Below are 19567 nucleotides of genomic sequence, written 5' to 3'. Positions count from 1 at the left end.
ACATCCGCCGCCATCAGCGGATACAGTACGTAATCTGCTCAGATTCTCTCAGCTCTCTCCTAAGTCTCCAAGCTCTTTACCCTGTGCACCCTCTGGTCCACCGGATTCAGGACTGTCTGCGCTTGCTCCACCTGGGGGGCGTCTCAGTGGCTTTCCTCTGGCTCCCGGGACACGCTGGTATCTGTGGGAATGAGGCGGCCGATATAGCGGCCAAGGCTGCAGTCTCTCTTCCTCGGCCAGCTATTCAGTCTCTTCCGTTTACCGATCTACGGAGCGGTTTATGTCGCCAAGTTGCTCATTTATGGCATGCGCATTGGTCAACACTTCCCCATAATAAATTGCGGGAAGTGAAAGCCCTTCCTTGCGCTTGGACCTCTTCCTCCCGAACGCGTCGTCGGGAGGAGGTAATTTTAGCTAGACTCCGGATAGGGCACTGTCTTTTTAGCCATGGATATCTTTTAAGCGGTGATCCTCCCCCACTCTGTCCCCACTGCTCTCAGCTGTGGACGGTCAGACACCTTTTAATTGAATGCCCCTATTTTAATCCGTTACGCTCCCGTCTACAGCTATCGCCTGATCTATCGTTGATTTTAGCAGATGACACGCGCTCAGCTGACCGCGTTCTACAGTTTATTAGTGACAGTGAAATGACGTCAGTCATTTGATTTTTTTTTTTTTTGGGGACAACCAACCCCTTTCTATAGTGGATATTTAAGCATTCTTTCTGCCTTTAGTTTCTCAAATTATATGACTTTGTTCCCCTTGCTGCTAATTTTAAATTTCGTTTTTTTCCTGTTTCCTACGTCACGGGCTGGGCGCTAATGACCATAGAAGTTTTGCGCCCTAAAACCACAAAAAAAAAAAGTGACACCACCAGCAGTCTACCTACGTCGGGTTCAAACCGGTTGGCGGTATGATAGCAATAATAAATGCGACTAAGACTGTTCTTGAATTATTGATATTCTGCACTTCTGTCTAACAAAGGCGTTACTACTGGCGCAAGTAGAGTTTACATGCACAAATATAAAAAAACTGTAACTATTGTTACTTTTTACTCAATTGAACGTTCATCATGATTAGAGGAAACCGCTTCCAGTTATTACCGATAAACGCGAAAAATGAACAACAGAAGCATGCTTTACACAAGCTCGACGAGATCTTGAAGCGATATTGGACATTTTTTATCCGAGAAAATAGCGTTTTCTAGCGCTATATGATAAATCTGTATTCTTTATATCTTTACTACATCATCCTCTGTTTCACGTTACAAATCAACAATTTTCGAATAAAAGATTTATAATTTTTTTTTATAAATACTGTTTATTTTTAAATAACAAAGGAGGATAACTGCGCAGAACGGAAATGTTCCGTAACACGGCCCATTCATATATCGTCACTGTTTCTAGACGGTTCACCGCGTCTGGTTTCTAGGGGAGTCTAGTTAGACACAGTTCACGTACGTGAACAAAGCGATCGGTACGTGGTAAAGCCCGATATGTGTGTAATGTGCCTAATGTTCAGGTAACACGTGTACGATCTTAAACTGACCAAGGCTTCTAGGAATACTTCTGCAGTCTACGTTCACCAGACAGCGGTAGCCTCCAGTGACGGTGCTTGTGATCGGCAGGCCCGCCTTCTACCTGTACGCGGCGCTGAAGATCGCCAGCGGGCTGCTGATCCTCACCATCAGCCTGGAGTTCAAGACGCCCGCCAAGAACGTCGTCACCGACGTGCTCACCGTGCTCAGGAACGTCGAGCTGCTGGCGCTGCTCTGCGTCATCTTCGTGCTCGGTGAGTCCCTGCACTCCCAGCGTCACACGCTTCCGTTTCTCGTACGCGAGAACTGGCAGGAGGCACACTCTTGCCACTCTTGTCTTTCGATAAGCCTATGCACTTTCTGTTGTACGGTATTCTCTCTTTAATTTACCGTAGGAGAGTTCATAATGACTTCTGCATCTACATTTATACTCCGCAAGCCACCCAACGGTGTGTGGCGGAGGGCACTTTACGTGCCACTGTCATTACCTCCCTTTCCTGTTCCAGTCGCGTATGGTTCGCGGGAAGAAACGACTGCCGGAAAGCCTCCGTGCGCGCTCGAATCTCTCTAATTTTACATTCGTGATCTCCTCTGGAGGTATAAGTAGGGGGAAGCAATATATTCGATTCCTCATCCAGAAACGCACACTCTCGAAACCTGGACAGCAAGCTACACCGCGATGCAGAGCGCCTCTCTTGCAGAGTCTGTCACTTGAGTTTGCTAAACATCTCCGTAACGCTGTCACGCTTACCAAATAACCCTGTGACGAAACGCGCCGCTCTTCTTTGGATCTTCTCTATCTCCTCCGTCAACCCGACCTGGTACGGATCCCTCACTGATGAGCAATGCTCAAGTATAGGTCGAACGAGTGTTTTGTAAGCCACCTCCTTTGTTGAAGGACTACATTTTCTAAGGACTCTCCCAATGAATCTCAACCTGGCACCCGCCTTACCAACAATTTTATATGACCATTCCACTTCAAATCGTTCCGCACGCATACTCCCAGATATTTTACAGAAGTAACTGCTACCAGTGTTTGTTCCGCTATCATATAATCATAAAATAAAGGATCCTTCTTTCTATGTATTCGCAATACATTACATTTGTCTATGTTAAGGGTCAGTTGCCACTCCCTGCACCAAGTGCCTATCCGCTGCAGATCTTCCTGCATTTCGCTACAATTTTCTAATGCTGCAACTTCTCTGTATACTACAGCATCATCCGCGAAAAGCCGCATGGAACTTCCGACACTATCTACTAGGTCATTTATATATATTGTGAAAAGCAATGGTCCCATAACACTCCCCTGTGGCACGCCAGAGGTTACTTTAACGTCTGGAGACGTCTCTCCATTGAGAACAACATGCTGTGTTCTGTTTGCTAAAAACTCTTCAATCCAGCCACACAGTTGGTCTGATATTCCGTAGGCTCTTAGTTTGTTTATCAGGCGACAGTGCGAACTGTATCGAACGCCTTCCGGAAGTCAAGGAAAATGGTATCTACCTGGGAGCCTGTATCTAATATTTTCTGGGTCTCACGAACAAATAAAGCGAGTTGGGTCTCACAAGATCGCTGTTTCCGGAATCCATGTTGATTCCTACACCTCAATGTATTAGCTATAATTGGTTGTAAGGAAGATGGGAGTAAAACGTCTCGTCGACGATGTCCTAGTTATCACATATAGAACACAAGCTCAGATGGGGAAGGAAATTGGTCGTATCTGTAAGAAAGAGATTTAGGGAAACAACGCGAAATCTAAATCTGGATGAGTATTTGAACCGCTATCGTTCCTAACGAAAAAGCTAGTGTCGTACCACTGCAACAACCACTAGGTGTAGTTAATTAGATCATTTTCTGTCTAAGTGACTGAAGATTTTAGGGGACTAAAATTCATTCCTAGCACTCTTAGTGACATGTAGCTCTTCAAATTTTAAGTATATTTTCCCCAGGTACTTCGCGTCCTCCTCCTAATTTCTACAGGTTGTCAAATTTTTCCCTCCAGCTCCACACGCGACGCTATGACAATAGCGTTCTTCTTTGTGCATGCTCTTAGATCCCCTACTGTGTTGTATTGTATGTTAACTGGGGCCTAGAAACGACGGAGAGGCTCCGTCCCCGCCGCACCCGCAGTGGTCCACAAGCCCACGACGACTACCGCAGTCCACCCCTCCGCCGCCCCACACCGAACCCAGGGTTATTGTGTGGTTCGGCCCTCGGTGCACCCCCCGCCCTACCAACCCACCCCTCCACACCCCAGGGAACGTCTCTCACCAGACGAGTGTAACCCCTACGTTTGCGTGGTAGAGCAATGGTGGTGTACGCGTACGTGGAGAACTCGTTTGCGCAGCAATGGCTGATATAGTGTAGCTGAGGTAGAATAAGAGGAACCAGCCCGCATGCGCCGAAGCAGGTGGAAAACCGCCTAAAAACTATCCACAGACTGGCCGTCTCACCGGACCTTGACACAAGTGCTCCGGGCGGATTCGCGCCGGGGACCGGGCGCTCCTTCCCAATCCGGAAAGCCGTGTAGATCCCCTCTTACTTCACCCTTGTTATGACTCCAGCAAATTCAATATACTTGCCTGTATAAATAATACACTAACTGCATTCTCTCGATAATTATCGATAGTACGAAATCGTGCCATTACAGTGCACTTCACGTGACGCTACTCACACGCCCTTAAAATAAACTGTGCATTCACGTTATGATCACCGGCCAAATGCCTGAAAAACCACCTTTTGCATCGCGAGACATGAAGGAAGAAATGTGCCGTCAGGGATGTGGAGCCATGCCGACTCCATTGCTGTGGTCTGCTGCGCTAGGTTTCTCGGTTGAGAATCCATGACGCGAACAGTCCGATCGAGGTGGTCCCACATATTCTCGATTAGTTTATACCCGGTGAGTTTGGTAACGAGGACAGTACAGTAAAACCGTGCTGGTGCTCTTCGAACCACTCATATACACTAAGAGCTGTGTGACACCTTGCATTGCCCTGCTGGTAGGTGCCATCGTGTCGAGGAAAAACAAATCGCATTTGTAGGGGTACAGTGGCCCCCAAGGTTAGATGCATACTTGGCGTTGATCCGTCGTGCCTTCCAGAATGATGATATTACCAAGGGAATGCCACGAAAACATACCTCAGACCATAACGCTTCTTCCTCCGGTCTGGACCCTTCGGACGATTGTTGCAGGGTGTTACCTTTCAGATGTTTGACGATGCACACGCAAACAGCTGTATAAAACTGCTTCCACCATTGTTCCGAAAGCCAATGTCGTGCAGCTTCGGACGCCAGACAAATCGCAGCGTTTCCGCATTACGACAATGACTGCACTGTTTTCCGCGCCCTAGCAACACACTTAACGTACCCTCTACTGTTAGTTCCCCCAGCTGCCGTCTGAGAGTTGACGTTGACGGTGATCATGGTCACATTAATGTGACTGGACCGAGTATTTCAGTTACTCCAGTCATCAAAGTCATTGATCTGTTAATAATACAAATGTCTGAAACTATAAAAAAAATTAATTCAAACTAAAATCTTAATCTAAATATGTGTAACGTAAATTACTAGTCGGAGGAAAAATAAGTTGACGTTTAAGAATGTCATTCTGCCACATTGTCATAACTTTCAACATAACGAAATCTGATCCCAAATGCAGCTTCAGTTAGCATCTCTGTCAGTCTGGTCGTTGCCTTTATTCGGTTTCTCTTGCTCACCTTGGAAAACGTAAGCTGCACTCAATTCTCTTAATTAACATTCTCCACCGTCAAGGTGATCTATAAATACTTCAGTGGCGGGAAATAAGTGTCTCATTGCAGATATGGATAATGTTCGTGAAACAGATTCGGGATTAGGCGTGCAGAAACTTAACTTTAGTTGTAACAGTAAACTGTTACATACAGTTTCCGTTTGTCCTGCTAAGAAACACGACTTATGAAATACGTTAGGTAATATCAATAAACTGCAGTTTACTGCTGAAATATTCATGATCGAATTCGTGACTGATGTGCACTTTGATGAAATCTCCCAATGGATTAAAATCGCGTGCTGGTATCGAGGCTCGAATGTACACGACGGTCTTATTTAGCGGACTTATTTACGGAATTGAAGCCTGTTATGGGTTATCTAGATTTAAGATTTCTTGGATGAGACGAACTATTTTTGATTCATTGTTTCCCAGAACCTTGCCTTCCTCGGTCAGTCGTGTAGAATACTATTGTTAGTCGATGCTTTGCGGCTTCGTTAGTAAAGTTTCAATCTCTTCCAGGCTCCATAACGGTCCAACTGCATTCCTTGTGGAAACAGAGCCGGACTTGTGACACCCTAGTTATTTGGCATGAAATTTTATTTTAGCGTTCACTCCGCTACAAATAGAAAGATTAGTTCTGAGATGGATTGAAATCACTTTTCAGTGTGTGTTCTCACAAGTGTGCTAGTCGAGTACGGTATGCGAGAAAGGCAGAAGAAGCGTAGAATGTTTGAACGAAGTACCGACGAAATGTAATTTTGAGTTGGACGGAAATAACTGCTCGTGAATGAAAGTTTAAATTTGTCCAGATGTTTCACGGTCCTAGTCTCCCTTCCACACTATGCCGCAGCATGTAGTAGCATCTTCAGATCGCTAAGAGCTGTCTGGAACAACCAGGGTGGTGACGGAATCGTCCAGGCACTGGAAACTGTTCATGTAGCGTGGAGTTGGCTCAAAACCCCGCCTGGTCATGCAGGTTTAATTTCCCAGAATTTGGTCATGCTCCATGAGGCGAATTCTGGGATGGTTCCTGTTGTGTCCATGTACAATTAGACTGACTGGTCTCTAGCGACATGACTGTGATTAGAGCTGTGAAACTTACTTTACTTTTTCGCTGGAATGAGTCAAGGGTATCCTGTCGGCTGACGCATAAGAGCGTCACGGGACAGCAGAAGTGAGAAAGCGCCTTGCCAAGGTAGTGACGTAACCTCCTCCTCCTCCTCCTCCTCCTCCCCCCCCTCCGTTTGTAATAGGCTATGCAAAAATTGACAGTGATCGCGTGAAAATTTCAGGGCAATAATTTCCGAAGTGAATAACTGATGAATGGAGAAAATGTATAACAAGGTATTTTCACAAATAACTTTCTCTACTCTGTTTACTTGAATAGTGTATGTAAGACACTGTAATAACACACAGTGAAGACGAAACGAAAGAAGGGATACCACTAAATTCGGAATAACCCGCAGCAAAATCAAGTGAATGAGTTTTAGGAATAGAACAGTTGAGAGTTAAGTTGGATAATAAGTCGAAATCACTGAATTCGAATACCTTGTCATCAGCTGTGTCAAGTATAGATCTGTTCGTCACCTAATCAATAGTAAGAACAGCAATAATTACGTATTTCTTAAAGTAAACGTGTGCCAACAGAAGGTGGGAAATTGTTAGCAATTGTTTTAAACTTTTAATGAAATCAAAATTAATTATTAGGAATGGTAAGCAAACTATCATTGCCGGCCAGAGTAGCCGTGCGGTTCTAGGCGCTACAGTCTGGAGCCGAGCGACCGCTACGGTCGCAGGTCCGAATCCAGCCTCGGGCATGGATGTGTGTGATGTCCATAGGTTAGTTAGGTTTAATTAGTTCTAAGTTCTAGGCGACTGATGACCTCAGAAGCTAAGTCGCATAGTGCTCAGAGCCATTTGAACCAAACTATCATTACTGAAATGTTTGACTTGCGAGAAACAGTGTTACGGAAATAATACATAGTCTCGCAGTAACGATTACTCATATGCACTGAACTCAAGGGTTGTACAAATGAAGCTCATCGAAATTATCAATCTTAAATAATTAAGAAGTCATTTCAATGAATTAAAACAATTAACTTCAGCGCAATTGTGTCGCCGGAACACGAGCCGCTCAAACGAACATAAATTACCAACGCAATAGAACCCATGAAATAAAACGTGCAGAATTTATATTACTTTCGTTGTAATCTTAATTTGTCAGTATTACTTCTATTAATTTTTACTTGATTGTTAATTCAGTTGAATCGTTGTAATGAACATTGCCTTTGATTATTATGGAACATTATAGCTAACTCATTGAAACATCATTACTGATCAATTTCAATTAATAAGAAAATAACTGACAGTACTGATCTTTTCAGTATTTTATATCATTGATAACACGACGACACTCCGTCAGAATGAAAGGTACAAGTGATGATAACAACGATGTAGGTGAGTGATGAGATCAGAGCTACAGTTTTAATGTGTAACAACTATTATTGAGAAGCTCAGTCTAAGTGACTTTGTGCGCCTCACAGTATTTCCAATTTGAGTAAATGTGAAGTATCACAGTTCGTCTGAGACTCCGAGAGGACGGCGTCAACTTCTGTGACAATGCTTCTTCCACTCCTTCCACTCCTTTCATTACGATCACACTCTGATTAGCGACTACCAATTATGGGGCAGGATCTTGATATTACTGGTTCAAAAATGGCTCTGAGCACTATGGGACTTAACTTCTGAGGTCATTAGTCCCCTAGAACTTAGGGCTAAATAAACCTAACTAACCTAAGGACATCACACACATCCATGCCCGAGGCAGGATTCGAACCTACGACCGTAGCGGTCCTGCGGTTCGACTGTAGCGCCTAGAACCGCACGGCCACCCCGGTCGGCGATAATACTGGTGTCTTATACATCAGCCTAGAAGTATCAAGGCCGTTGTCTCGTACTTACGAATTTGGCCTCACATGAACCCAACTTTTAACTCTGCATACAACACGCTCGTCCACGCAACTACGTATCAAACATTGAGGAGCCGCGCACATTCTGTCACACAGCAGCGCCGCGACAAACGATTCAAAATGAATAATAACAGCTTTGCTACTCTACTAGGTAATTTACTTAACGACCAGTTTCACAAACTAACAGCCGCGTCATACGATTGAATATGGTGAATTATGACATTATAGTTGCACCATGGACGGGACAGGAAATTCTTTGTTTATGAATAAATGACGCAGTTAGCGGATTCATATTCAGGAAATGTTCGGTCCCATCTATGTTGCACTTTGTCACGATTCACCATATTTAATCTGATGATGTAGCTTCTAGATTTCAAAACCGGTCGCTAACTGATTATTATTCAGGGTGCGGTTGTCCGTCATACAAGACAGTGTCATACAAGACAGTGTCATACAAGACAGTGTCATACAAGACAGTGTCATACAAGACAGTGTCATACAAGACAGTGTCATACAAGACAGTGTCATACAAGACAGTGTCATACAAGACAGTGTCATACAAGACAGTGTCATACAAGACAGTGTCATACAAGACAGTGTCATACAAGACAGTGTCATACAAGACAGTGTCATACAAGACAGTGTCATACAAGACAGTGTCATACAAGACAGTGTCATACAAGACAGTGTCATACAAGACAGTGTCATACAAGACAGTGTCATACAAGACAGTGTCATACAAGACAGTGTCATACAAGACAGTGTCATACAAGACAGTGTCATACAAGACAGTGTCATACAAGACAGTGTCATACATGACAGTGTCATACATGACAGTGTCATACATGACAGTGTCATACGTATTACATCGGTTCCCTATCGGCGCTGCCCCAATTTTTCAGAAAATTTGAGTCAATTACATAAACCCACAGGCCACAACTCAAATAATCAGATAACTCTTTTTGGAACAGGCCTCAGAGGCACCAAATGTTCGCCGTGTTACCCTCAGCCCAAAGGCTTTATCGTAGGTTGATATAAAGGGCGTCGGTCCATGACACCTCTCTCCCGTTGCCACTTTCGTGGCCCACAGGTGCTACTTCTCAATGGCGAGGGCCGGGTGCACCCCGCTTACAGATTATGTACGGAAAAAACCCTGATGGCCACCCTTCAAAGTGCTAGCTGACGGCGCTTTATTTGGATGATCTGCTGGGAACCGGTGTAACCACTTCGGCAAGGGCTTCGGCAGAATCAAATAACACAAGGGGCGTTGAGTAAGTAATAAAAAACGTTTCTTTTCGGCCAATTTCAGTTGAAAAACTGCGGTATTTGGTGTGGCACACCGTGGTACACAAGGGCTTCAGCCTCTGTAGTTTCAAGAAGTTCCGATAGATTGTGGCGCTGTACATAGCTTTCAAAAGTGCTTCTGCGTTCCAAGCAGAGAGACGTCATTGAGTTCCTTCTAGCGGAAAATCAGAGCATCGCATATATTCGAAGGCACTAGCTGAATGTCTACGGAGACCTGGAAATGAACAAAAACGTGGGGTGTTGTACGAGGTGTCTGTCATCATGGCAACAAGACTGCGCAAACCTGTCCGCTCGCCCGCGTGCCGGCCAGACGCACACAGCTGTGACTCCTAAATGTTGGGACGTGCGGACACTCTCACTCGAGGTGATCTACGGATCACAACCAACTACCTCGCTGCTCAGTTGGACTTGTCCAGCAGTTGGGGTACTCGAAGGTGTGTGCCCGCTGGGTTCCTAGTCGCCTAACAGAAGACCTTAACGAGCAACCTTCCGATTTTCATCTGTTCGGCCCAATGAAGTAAGCAATTGGCGGGAAATAGTAGGTGGTTGATGGTGAGGTTATTGAGGCAGCAAGACCCTGGCTCCGATGTCGACCAATAGGGTGGTACCGTGAGGTCATACAAGCCCCTCAGTAAAGTGGCGTAAAGCCGTTGCATTGAACGGAGATATGTTGGAAAAATAGAGTTTTGTGCCCAAAAGAGTAGGGAATAATGTTGTATGTTGGAATCCTTAATAAAACCAACCTTCTTTTAGAGAAAAAAGTGTTGCACTATTATTGATCGCCCCCCCCCCCTCCTCGTATTTACAATTTAGATAGTACACCTGTGTTAAATTGTTCACAACGTGACGTGTCCTTACGTGGTGTTGCAGGCACGGCGTGGGGCTACATCGAGAGCTTCCTGTTCTGGCTGCTGCAGGACTTGGGCGGCTCCCGCTCGCTGATGGGCGTCACCATCACCGTGGCCGGGCTGGCCGGTATCCCGCTGCTTGTGCTCTCGGGACCCATCATCGAATCCATCGGGCACGCAAACGTGCTCTTCATCGGATTCGTCTTCTACGCCATCAGGCTCTTTGGTTAGTGCCGCGCGGCTCGCGGTCACGCTGAATGCACAACACGGGAGCTCAAGGAATACTTAGTTGTCTGCGACGAAAGCGGAATAGCGACTTAATCCAAAACTTTACGTGTGCATCCTTAACATCTCACAGAATCTTAGGGGGGCAATAAAAAAATTATCCGATCTGTGAGGAAAATCGTCTTCTTAGTTCGGACGATGTATCTTGTAATGACACTTCAGAGCTCCGGAAAAGAAGAGTATAGGCATAGTTATAATGCTCCCAAATGTTTTGTTTAAAACATTCTACGAATGTAAATGGGAAAGTAGTTCAGGTTAGTTCTCCTTCCCGTAGACTCTTTTTTTCGTTACGTCAAGCAAGAAACGAAAAAGTGTCAGAATCTATGACAGTTATATGAACTGGGAGTACACTATTGCTTCAACCAAAATTGAAGTCACGAACTTTCAAATACATAAGTATTTTGTAAAACAGAAAAAATAATTTAAAAAATTGTAAACATCCCACAGAAGATCCTTTTAAGAAGCGAATCTCGTTGGAATTGAAATTGCTGTAAAGAACTGAAAATTGTTTCTTCTGTTGTAACGAAGAGGCAATATTTTGAATGTGGATGTGAAGGAATCAATTAATGCAATTATCCAATTAGCTTTGCCTCGAGCCTTTCCCTTAACTTTCGGCGCATTTCCTCATTTTTGTGAGGCGATTATAGAGAAATCTTAACGCTTTTTAGATCACTTCTCACTTCTATTGGTGATCAATGGAATCTCGTTAGTAAAGTCTGTCATTCTAGATTTTAAAGTAAACACATTAAAATGAACAATGGCAGTGCAGAATGTCGCTTAGGGACTCTGATGGTATCTTTTTCAAAACTTCTTTTTGATTTCCTCACTCGTTCATGAAATATTAAGGGTGACCACGTTATACCAGTGTGTACTAGCCTTATCAAACTGTGTTGTCCGGACGGAACACGTAATTACACTCAGTCACAAGTTCCAACACAAATTTTGCGATTTAGTTTCGTACTGTGGAACAAGGGAAATTCTAATGTGCTAAAATGTTTGACATCTTTCTTCACATTGTATTCCTTGTGCAACCTAAGTTTCTGTTTATATTGACACTTTCAGATCTGAAAGGAAAGTAAACATGGAGGATATATGTCAAATAGATGGCAATGCTTATTGTCTGCTGATCAACCCAAGGACAGACCACCCCCAATTATACACTCTACGTGTGTGGGTTGATACTGGAAGAATATTGTTCAACGAAGGATATCGTCACGCGATCACGTGATTACTAACCAACCAGCTCAATTAGTTGCCTTGTCGGCAAATCTCGGGGAAGAAAAACTTCTGCTGAAAGATTCTAACATCGGATTCAGCAACACCACATAAGTGTGCGTTAGCGATATCTAATGTAGTAACCGTTACAACGTTTTATATTCTGGTCTTAAACTGGAAGGACTTTCCTTGCACGAAACTGCTTGCAGATATTGGATAGATGAATCTAGGCAGTCTAGTATCGTTTCATTTGACATGTATTAGTTGCTCTTTGCAGCCAACTATAAGAAACATTAGTACCACATCACTGACTGAATCAACGTCAGTATTTCCCAATCGAAATTATCACATGAGTTTGACACTGAATAAATATTGTTGGTATTAGTACAGTCAACGCAGTAAGACAAAGTACTCTCTCACGTTGGAACAGTACTTTATGTTTATTGATCAAAGACCTTTGCCCAAAGTTGAATGAAATGGAAGTTTTGGTAGTTACTCTCCCACCATTTTCCAGCCGTTGCATTTATCTGAGCTTTCGAAAGCAGAAAGCAGTTTTTTGTGTACTTGGAAGACTGTTGTTTAGGTTATTCACGGCGAAAGTGATTTGTGTACGAACGATGGTGATTAACAGATTTCGTAAAGTTTCAGTGATTGTCCTTAAGGAATGTACTCTGTGCAGTCACATTAAACTGACCACCTGTCAAACGCCTGAATAAGCATCTTTCGCAGCACGAAGAGCTGCAGAAAGTGCAGGAAGAGTGTCAGTAAGGTTCTGCAACTTACCGACAAGGACGTGGAGTCATGTTGGCTCCAGTGCCGTGGCGGGCTACGCTGGTTTATCGGTCGAGAATCCATGGCGCAAACAGCGCGATCAAGGTGGTCCCGTAGATGGTTCAAATGGCTCTGAGCACTATGGGACACAACTTCTGAGGTCATTAGTCCCCTAGAACTTAGAACTAGTTAAACCTAACTAATCTAAGGACATCACAAACATCCATGCCCGAGGCAGGATTTGAACCTGCGACCGTAGCGGTCTTGCGGTTCCAGACTGCAGCGCCTTTAACCGCACGGCCACTTCTGCCGGCGGTCCCGTAGATTCTCGATTGGATTTGAATGCGGGGAGTTTGATGGTCAGGGGAGCACGATAAACTCAGGCTGGTGCTCCTCGAACCAAGCACATACATTGCGAGCTGTGCGACAGGTTGCATTGTCCTGCTGGTAGATGCCATCGTGCCAAGGAAAAGCAGACTACGTGTAAGGTTGGACAAGGTTGGAGGATAGATGCATACTTGTTGTGGATCTACTGTGTCTTCCAGAATGACGAGATCACCCAGGGAACGCCACGAAAACATTCCTCAGACCACAAAGCTCCCTACTCGGGCATGGACGCTACCGATGATTGATGCAGGGAGTTTGCTTTCACACGTTTCACGCCGTACAAGCCAACGGTCATCTGTCCGAAGGAGCATAAAATACGATTCATCTGAAAGAGACACCTATCACCGTTCAGTGGACGTAAAGTTGCGGTGATGGCGTGCGCATCCAGTCTTCATCGCTGGTGAACAGCAGTGAGCATAGGTAAAATATTGAGAAGCCTATTACGGTGGCCCGTACGCAGCAACGTTTGCAGAACGGTCGCTGAGGAGTCGTTGTTGGTAGCCCCTTGGTTCACCTGGGTGGTCAGTTCCTCAACAGTTGCACGCCCATTCATCTGAACACATCTCCACAACCAGCGTTCACAACCTGTCATTTATGGCCCGTTGTGCACAAGTTGGCTCGGCTCCTCTCTTAGAAAGCGCGATTTTGCCACGCACTGTATACTTTAACCGCGCCGGCACGCGAAGAGTTTACAAACTTAGCCGTTTCGGAAGTGTTTGCACCAATGGCCCGAAAGTCAGTGATGATGCTCTTTTGGACATTAGGTAAATCTCTTCGTTTCCATATTACAACAATTGCACTGTTGTTCCCCCCCTCCCCCTTTCTCTCCCCCTCCTCCCTCGTACGCTTTATATAAACTCCACTGCTAGTGTTGCCACCTACCGCGAGTGGCTTGTTATTGCACGTTGACGTCGTACTTAGGCGATTGTCAAATTACTGTGACTGGACCTTGTGGTACCATAGCCTGTTCTTCTGGGCTTCTCAGCATAATACCCTTATGCGCATGCATGATAAACATGACTCGATCACGTTTAAAATATATAACTTCCAGTAAGATGACTTCCTGGGTGTCAATTGGAATTACGAAACGTCATCCTAAACGTGATTCACGTTGATTAAATCCTGTCTGTATTTTAGGGCTCTACGGATATGCCTATGCTTCGCGTGATTGGCTGGAAACATTCGTCATTTGAGTTAATCTGCTGTGAAAGATATGGCACAGCTATTTATAAACGAAAACACAATAGAAACTACCTTAGAATGTCATGTTCAAGCAGTTTGCAAGTGTACGTTATTGCGACTGACCCGGGTAGAAAAATTAAATCACGAGCAATTTAATCCGTCATTGTGCGAACAAAAATTCAGTTCAGAACCGAGGGAACCAGGAAAAGGATGGCTGCATCAGTACACTTGGAACCTTACGGTGATCAACTAGTTATCATATGCGGCAAATTTGCATGACTAGTAATTGTCTGAAACATAGTAAGTAGTGTAGGTAATTTGAGCAAACATCTGATTTGCATTATTAAATTATTACTATTACTGTTAATAACTTTTTCTGTTGCACTGGAAGCTACTTTTCACACGACTCCCATTTATTTGGCATACTATGATTTCCGAAATAATTGTGACAAGAAACAGGACAGCTTTCATCTGCTACCATTCCGCAATCTGACGTAAAGGAATTTTTTGGGCTTGTCCGCCTGCATATCTGGGTGGTAACGTGCTAGCCTCCCACGCAAGCGGGCCCGGGATTGATTCCCGGCCGAGCTCGAGATTTTCTCCGTTCGAGGACTGGGTGTTGTGTTGTCTTCATCTTTTCATCTTCATTACCTACATGCAAGTCGCCCAATGTGGCCTAGACTGAAATAAGACTTGCACTTGGCGGCCGAACTTAGCCGGATGGGGCTCCAGGGCAACGATGCCATACGCTCATTTCCTTTTTTTTCTTTTTTTGTGAAGATGGTGTTGTTAATGTTTTATAACGAAACATGAGCGTCTAACCACAAAGAATTCGGAAAAAAACACAAATGGTTAGCCGTCTACTATCTCACACAAGCTCGTTTTGGACGTGATGACTTCAGCCAACGTCAGTGCAAAGTTATTTTCTTCATAAGCTGCCATATAAGTGTCTGTATTATTGCTTCGAGGACGTTAGTATTAAATTTTTTCCCATAATTTTCTTAAATGCAGGACTTGTCAACTATCTTTTTGCCACTGCTGTCGAGGGCGGAAGACGTTAATGTCAGCTGGACGTGATTTTAGAGCGCGGTTTAATTGTGGGAACGGCAGTGTTGTCACACCTGAAGCAAATTGCCCTGCGGCGTTCTAAATGCTGTATTCTGTCACATTAAACTTGTCCAGTTGTCACATGCGCACCAGTGTCCGTCACTCAGACATCATAAAGCGAGTATTGCGTAGCCCTCCGTTCTGAAGACAGAGGGCTCTGAAAACGCGTGTAATCGAAATTGTTAATGGCCAAACAGATGAACTGAGTCCAGAAGCAAGCAATTACGCACTTCGTAATGCTGAGCCTCTCCGACGTTGGTGCGCGTCTTCTGTATTTCATTAACGGACCAGTAAAACTGAAAAAGCTTTATATCATATTATTGCTAATTAAGAAGAGAGTATTTGGCAGTAAAGGAAAGAGCTTGGGTGTCTCCATAAGCCGTAGCTTAGCGGGATGTCGATATCTAACGGTTTCCAAACGTAAATTCACTCCGTCACTGGTCTCCAGTTACCTCTCCATTGTCCAGCGATAACCTAACCGAATCCCCCGAAATAGTATGTCGATGCTAGCGTAACGTAAGGGTTTTAAGAAAAATATTTCACCTGTGTCTACTTACTACCACTTTAAAGTTAACAGCTATCGTGGCGATAAATAAACCGCCGAAAAACTTGATACAACGCCGGGCCTGGCGGTGTTTGGGTCGCACCGCAATTACCGGTTCCGGCCGCATTGGCTTTCAATTTCAGAAAATTTTTGGGATTCTTTTCGAAAAGCTTAAACAAGCGATATCACACTACTCGTCTTTCAAATGGCGTTAAAAAAGATACGTCGTCCTATTAAAAAATCTAAGTTGCTACGATGTCTCGGTTAACAGGATTAAACACAGAAGAAATGTCTCACCCCTGCACATTGTGTATCAACCTCATTTCGGGTTGGGTTGGGGTTGTTTGGGGGAAGAGACCAAACAGCGCGGTCATCGGTCTCATCGTATTAGGGTAGGAAGTCGGCCGTGATCTGTCAAAAGAACCATCGCGGCATTTGCCTAGAGCGATTTAGGGAAATCACAGAAAACCTAAATCAGGATGGCCGGACGCGGGATTGAACCGTCGTCCTCCCGAATGCGAGTCCAGTGTGATAACCACTGCGTCACCTCACTCGGTCCTGATTTCGGTATCTCGAAACTATCACGCAGTAAGAGTTGTTATGTCTTACGCGACTCATCATGTGTATAAAGTATTATCACTAATAATGTAAACTGAACTAGTGTATCTCAACTGAAAGTTCGTTTTCTACACAATGGATTGTATTTCGTATGAAAAATATAGAAAATACTGAATGTACAAGTCGAACACAGTCTCACCCTCATTGCAAAGATTTATTTTTAAGGAGCTGCGCTAGATACATCTACGTTGTTTGTTACATATGCCAGCTTAACTCGCGAAGGTTTTACAGAAGTGTGTGTTTTTGCAAACGGTAGCTTTACTAGAAGTTCATTTGCTCTGACAGCATCTGAATAAAAATTTCACCTATGTACAGAGTTTGAAAAGAATGTGCACTTCCACGCTGAGTGTCACTCGTTCGCCAGATCTTGGGTGCAACCTTTACAGACAGATGGAACGGCAGAGGAGGTCAACCATTATGGGCAGTATGCTGACCGGACATAATCCTTCTTGACTTTTTTGTGGGCGCACGTTAAGACTGTGTTCAGTTCACCAGTTTCTGATGTGTAGCCTCTTAATTCACGAATACGACACGATGTGGAAGTGGCGACGGAGAAGAGTTTGGCAAGTACGGGATTAGAAACCGCGTACCGCCAAAACGTCCAACATCCAACAAACGGAGCACATACAACATTTTATAGCAAAAAGTATGGTTTGGGTTAAGCTGCCGCCTAATTATATTTAGCAGTTTTTATTAACAGGGAAATACTGGATGCGCACCCTTTAAGTTAGTATTCTCGTTTAAGACCACACGATTTAATGACGCTGCTTTCCTGTATGAATCCTGACATTTCCCTTTTCTTTACGAAAATGGTAATAAAGTGTTGACTGTAGAAGGGTTAGGACTCTCATTGCGCGAGGTATGGAAAGCGCCAGCTGCCCACTGTGCGTGCCGTGACGGCCGGTTTGCGTTCTGCCCACAGGCTACTCGCTGATCTACAACCCGTGGCTGTGCCTCATCTTCGAGGCGATGGAGAGCGTGACCAGCTCGCTGTCGTTCACGGCGGCCGTGACGTACGCCGCCAAGCTATCCACCACCACCACAGACACTAGCATCCAGGGGCTGCTCGGCGGACTCTACTTCGGAGTCGGTAAGTGTCCAGCTCTTGCTCTTCAGCGCTGCGGTCACGATGAGAATATTCCAGGCAGGGTTCGACGGTAATATTTATATGAAGATGATACCTGTTCTTCCGGACATATCCCATCTTTATATATAGGTAAGGCTAACCGGCCATTGACCTTCTTCTGTGCTGGATGCACACGCATTTCCCGAACTCTTACGGGACTCGGTACGATTGTCTGCCGCGAGTAATGAGTGTAATGGGCAGGGGCACTACGTATGTAGTGTGTGGACGTTAAGTTGGGAATGTGGGTCTCACGGGGAGCGTGCAAGGGATAAATCCCTGCAGTCGCACTATCCTCTGTGCCCTCGGTGGCTCAGATGGACAGAGCGTCTGCCATGTAAGCAGGAGATCCCGGGTTCGAGTCCCGGTCGAGGCACACATTTTCAAAAGCCCCGTTGATGTAGATCAACGCCTGTCGACAGCTTATGGTCTTGATTCTTATCATTTCGCCGTAATATTTAGTCTTCTCAGCACATTACAAATTGTCTGAGATGCCCAAATGACTTACTTGGAGTGAAAGGAAACAAAGTACTGTGTTTGAATGGATGGAGTTCATCTCAACCTTTATCTACATATAAATATTTATAGAAAGTGCATCTGCAGCCGAAATTACTCCGGAAAACGTGATGTGGACAGGTCTTAAGTCTTAAGTTTCACATGGGCGTTGCAGATTAAGCACAAACTATTCGGATCAACCAGACCTGAGGAAATCGTCTAGCTGGTAAAAGATCTTTCACTGATCAAGGGAATTGGTTGACTATACTAGAGACACAGGGAACGATAACGCACATTCAACTCTGTGCAGCAGCAGGCTTGACCAAGTTGTTCTTGCTTCCCTGATAAAATCAAATCAACTGAGATGGGAATTGGGAAGCCCATTCTGGTACGGAACTCAGAATGGGACAGAAGGGGCGTTGGCGCCCATACTTCAGTCCTGGTGTCCAATCCTGAGCGGCGCGGACTCTGGCGTCTGGAAGCAGTGCTGGAGCTGCCTCCACCCTACGGTGGCGAGTGTTTAATTTGGCAGGTGTGTCTACGCCAAACACCACGCTAGGCCCGAACCGATTTGTCAGGTGTCATGGAAATTGTGGAAGCGCGGGTTTCACTTAGTTTAATTCTGTTCATTGAACTTCTTTTTAACACGTGAGTGATTATTCGTTGCCTAGCAGATGCAATTTCATATCATGCAGGCTGAACTAACATTACTGAAGAGCAATGTGAGCAAAGCAATTTTTTTGTCCCGTCACATCGCGTAGTTTTTGGCCGAACTCATTCCAAGTGAAATTTTTCGTTTTGGCTTGCTTATTTTTCCTGCGGCCCAGCTACTAATGTACCATGTCCATTTCTTGTGTTCTTTGAAGATCTTAATATTCAGATGTTCTTTTGAGATGTAAATAGCTTCTAGAATATTTACTGCAATTATGATAATTAGGAGAAATTTTAAATAATCTAATGTGTCCTGGACTTACATTTTAAGTAATGAGAATCAGGAAACAGGCTCCTTAATCAAATTGTGTCTCTTTCGCAAAACAATTGACACACTCGTAGGTCCTTTGACCATACCCGTCCTGACTGTAATAAAGAGCTAGGAAATTTGAAAGACGCGACAACACTTTTATTGCCATGGTGCAATGTGTGCCATAACGCTTTGTCAAAATCGCAATGCAGTACTTTAAAAAGATCCATTTTGAATAAAAACGCACTGTCGCACTATGCAGTTACCTTCTGTAGCCGAGTGACCAGCGCCTCTCTCTCTCATGTGAACGACCCAGGTTGAATTGCCGAAACTCATGTATTTTCCTTAGTGGGAGGGCTATGACGGATTGCACTCAGCCTCCTGATGACAATTGAGAAACTACTAGAATGAGTAGTGATTCAAACGTCTGAAGAGAAGCGAACGGCCGGAAAAGCGGTGTGCTGGCCACATG

General features: G+C 44.6%; 1 protein-coding gene and 1 non-coding gene across 2 annotated transcripts in view; both read left to right on the top strand.

Annotated features, from left to right (window-relative positions):
- The window catches only part of LOC124776205, a 332368-nt gene that overhangs the window by 301178 nt on the left and 11623 nt on the right, over positions 1-19567 (top strand). Inside the window, exons 8-10 of the mRNA XM_047251046.1 lie at positions 1628-1791; positions 10430-10633; positions 17439-17606. Coding sequence (XP_047107002.1) covers positions 1628-1791; positions 10430-10633; positions 17439-17606 — 536 coding nt within the window. The remainder of the gene's footprint in view (positions 1-1627; positions 1792-10429; positions 10634-17438; positions 17607-19567) is intronic.
- Positions 17941-18015, top strand: Trnat-ugu. Its single transcript has one exon. It is a non-coding gene; the product is annotated as a tRNA-Thr (tRNA).

This window comes from Schistocerca piceifrons, chromosome 1, assembly GCF_021461385.2.
Source record: "Schistocerca piceifrons isolate TAMUIC-IGC-003096 chromosome 1, iqSchPice1.1, whole genome shotgun sequence".
Lineage (NCBI taxonomy): Eukaryota > Metazoa > Arthropoda > Insecta > Orthoptera > Acrididae > Schistocerca > Schistocerca piceifrons.
The sequence above is the reverse complement of the archived record's forward strand: the minus strand, read 5'-3'. Positions and strand labels throughout refer to the sequence as shown.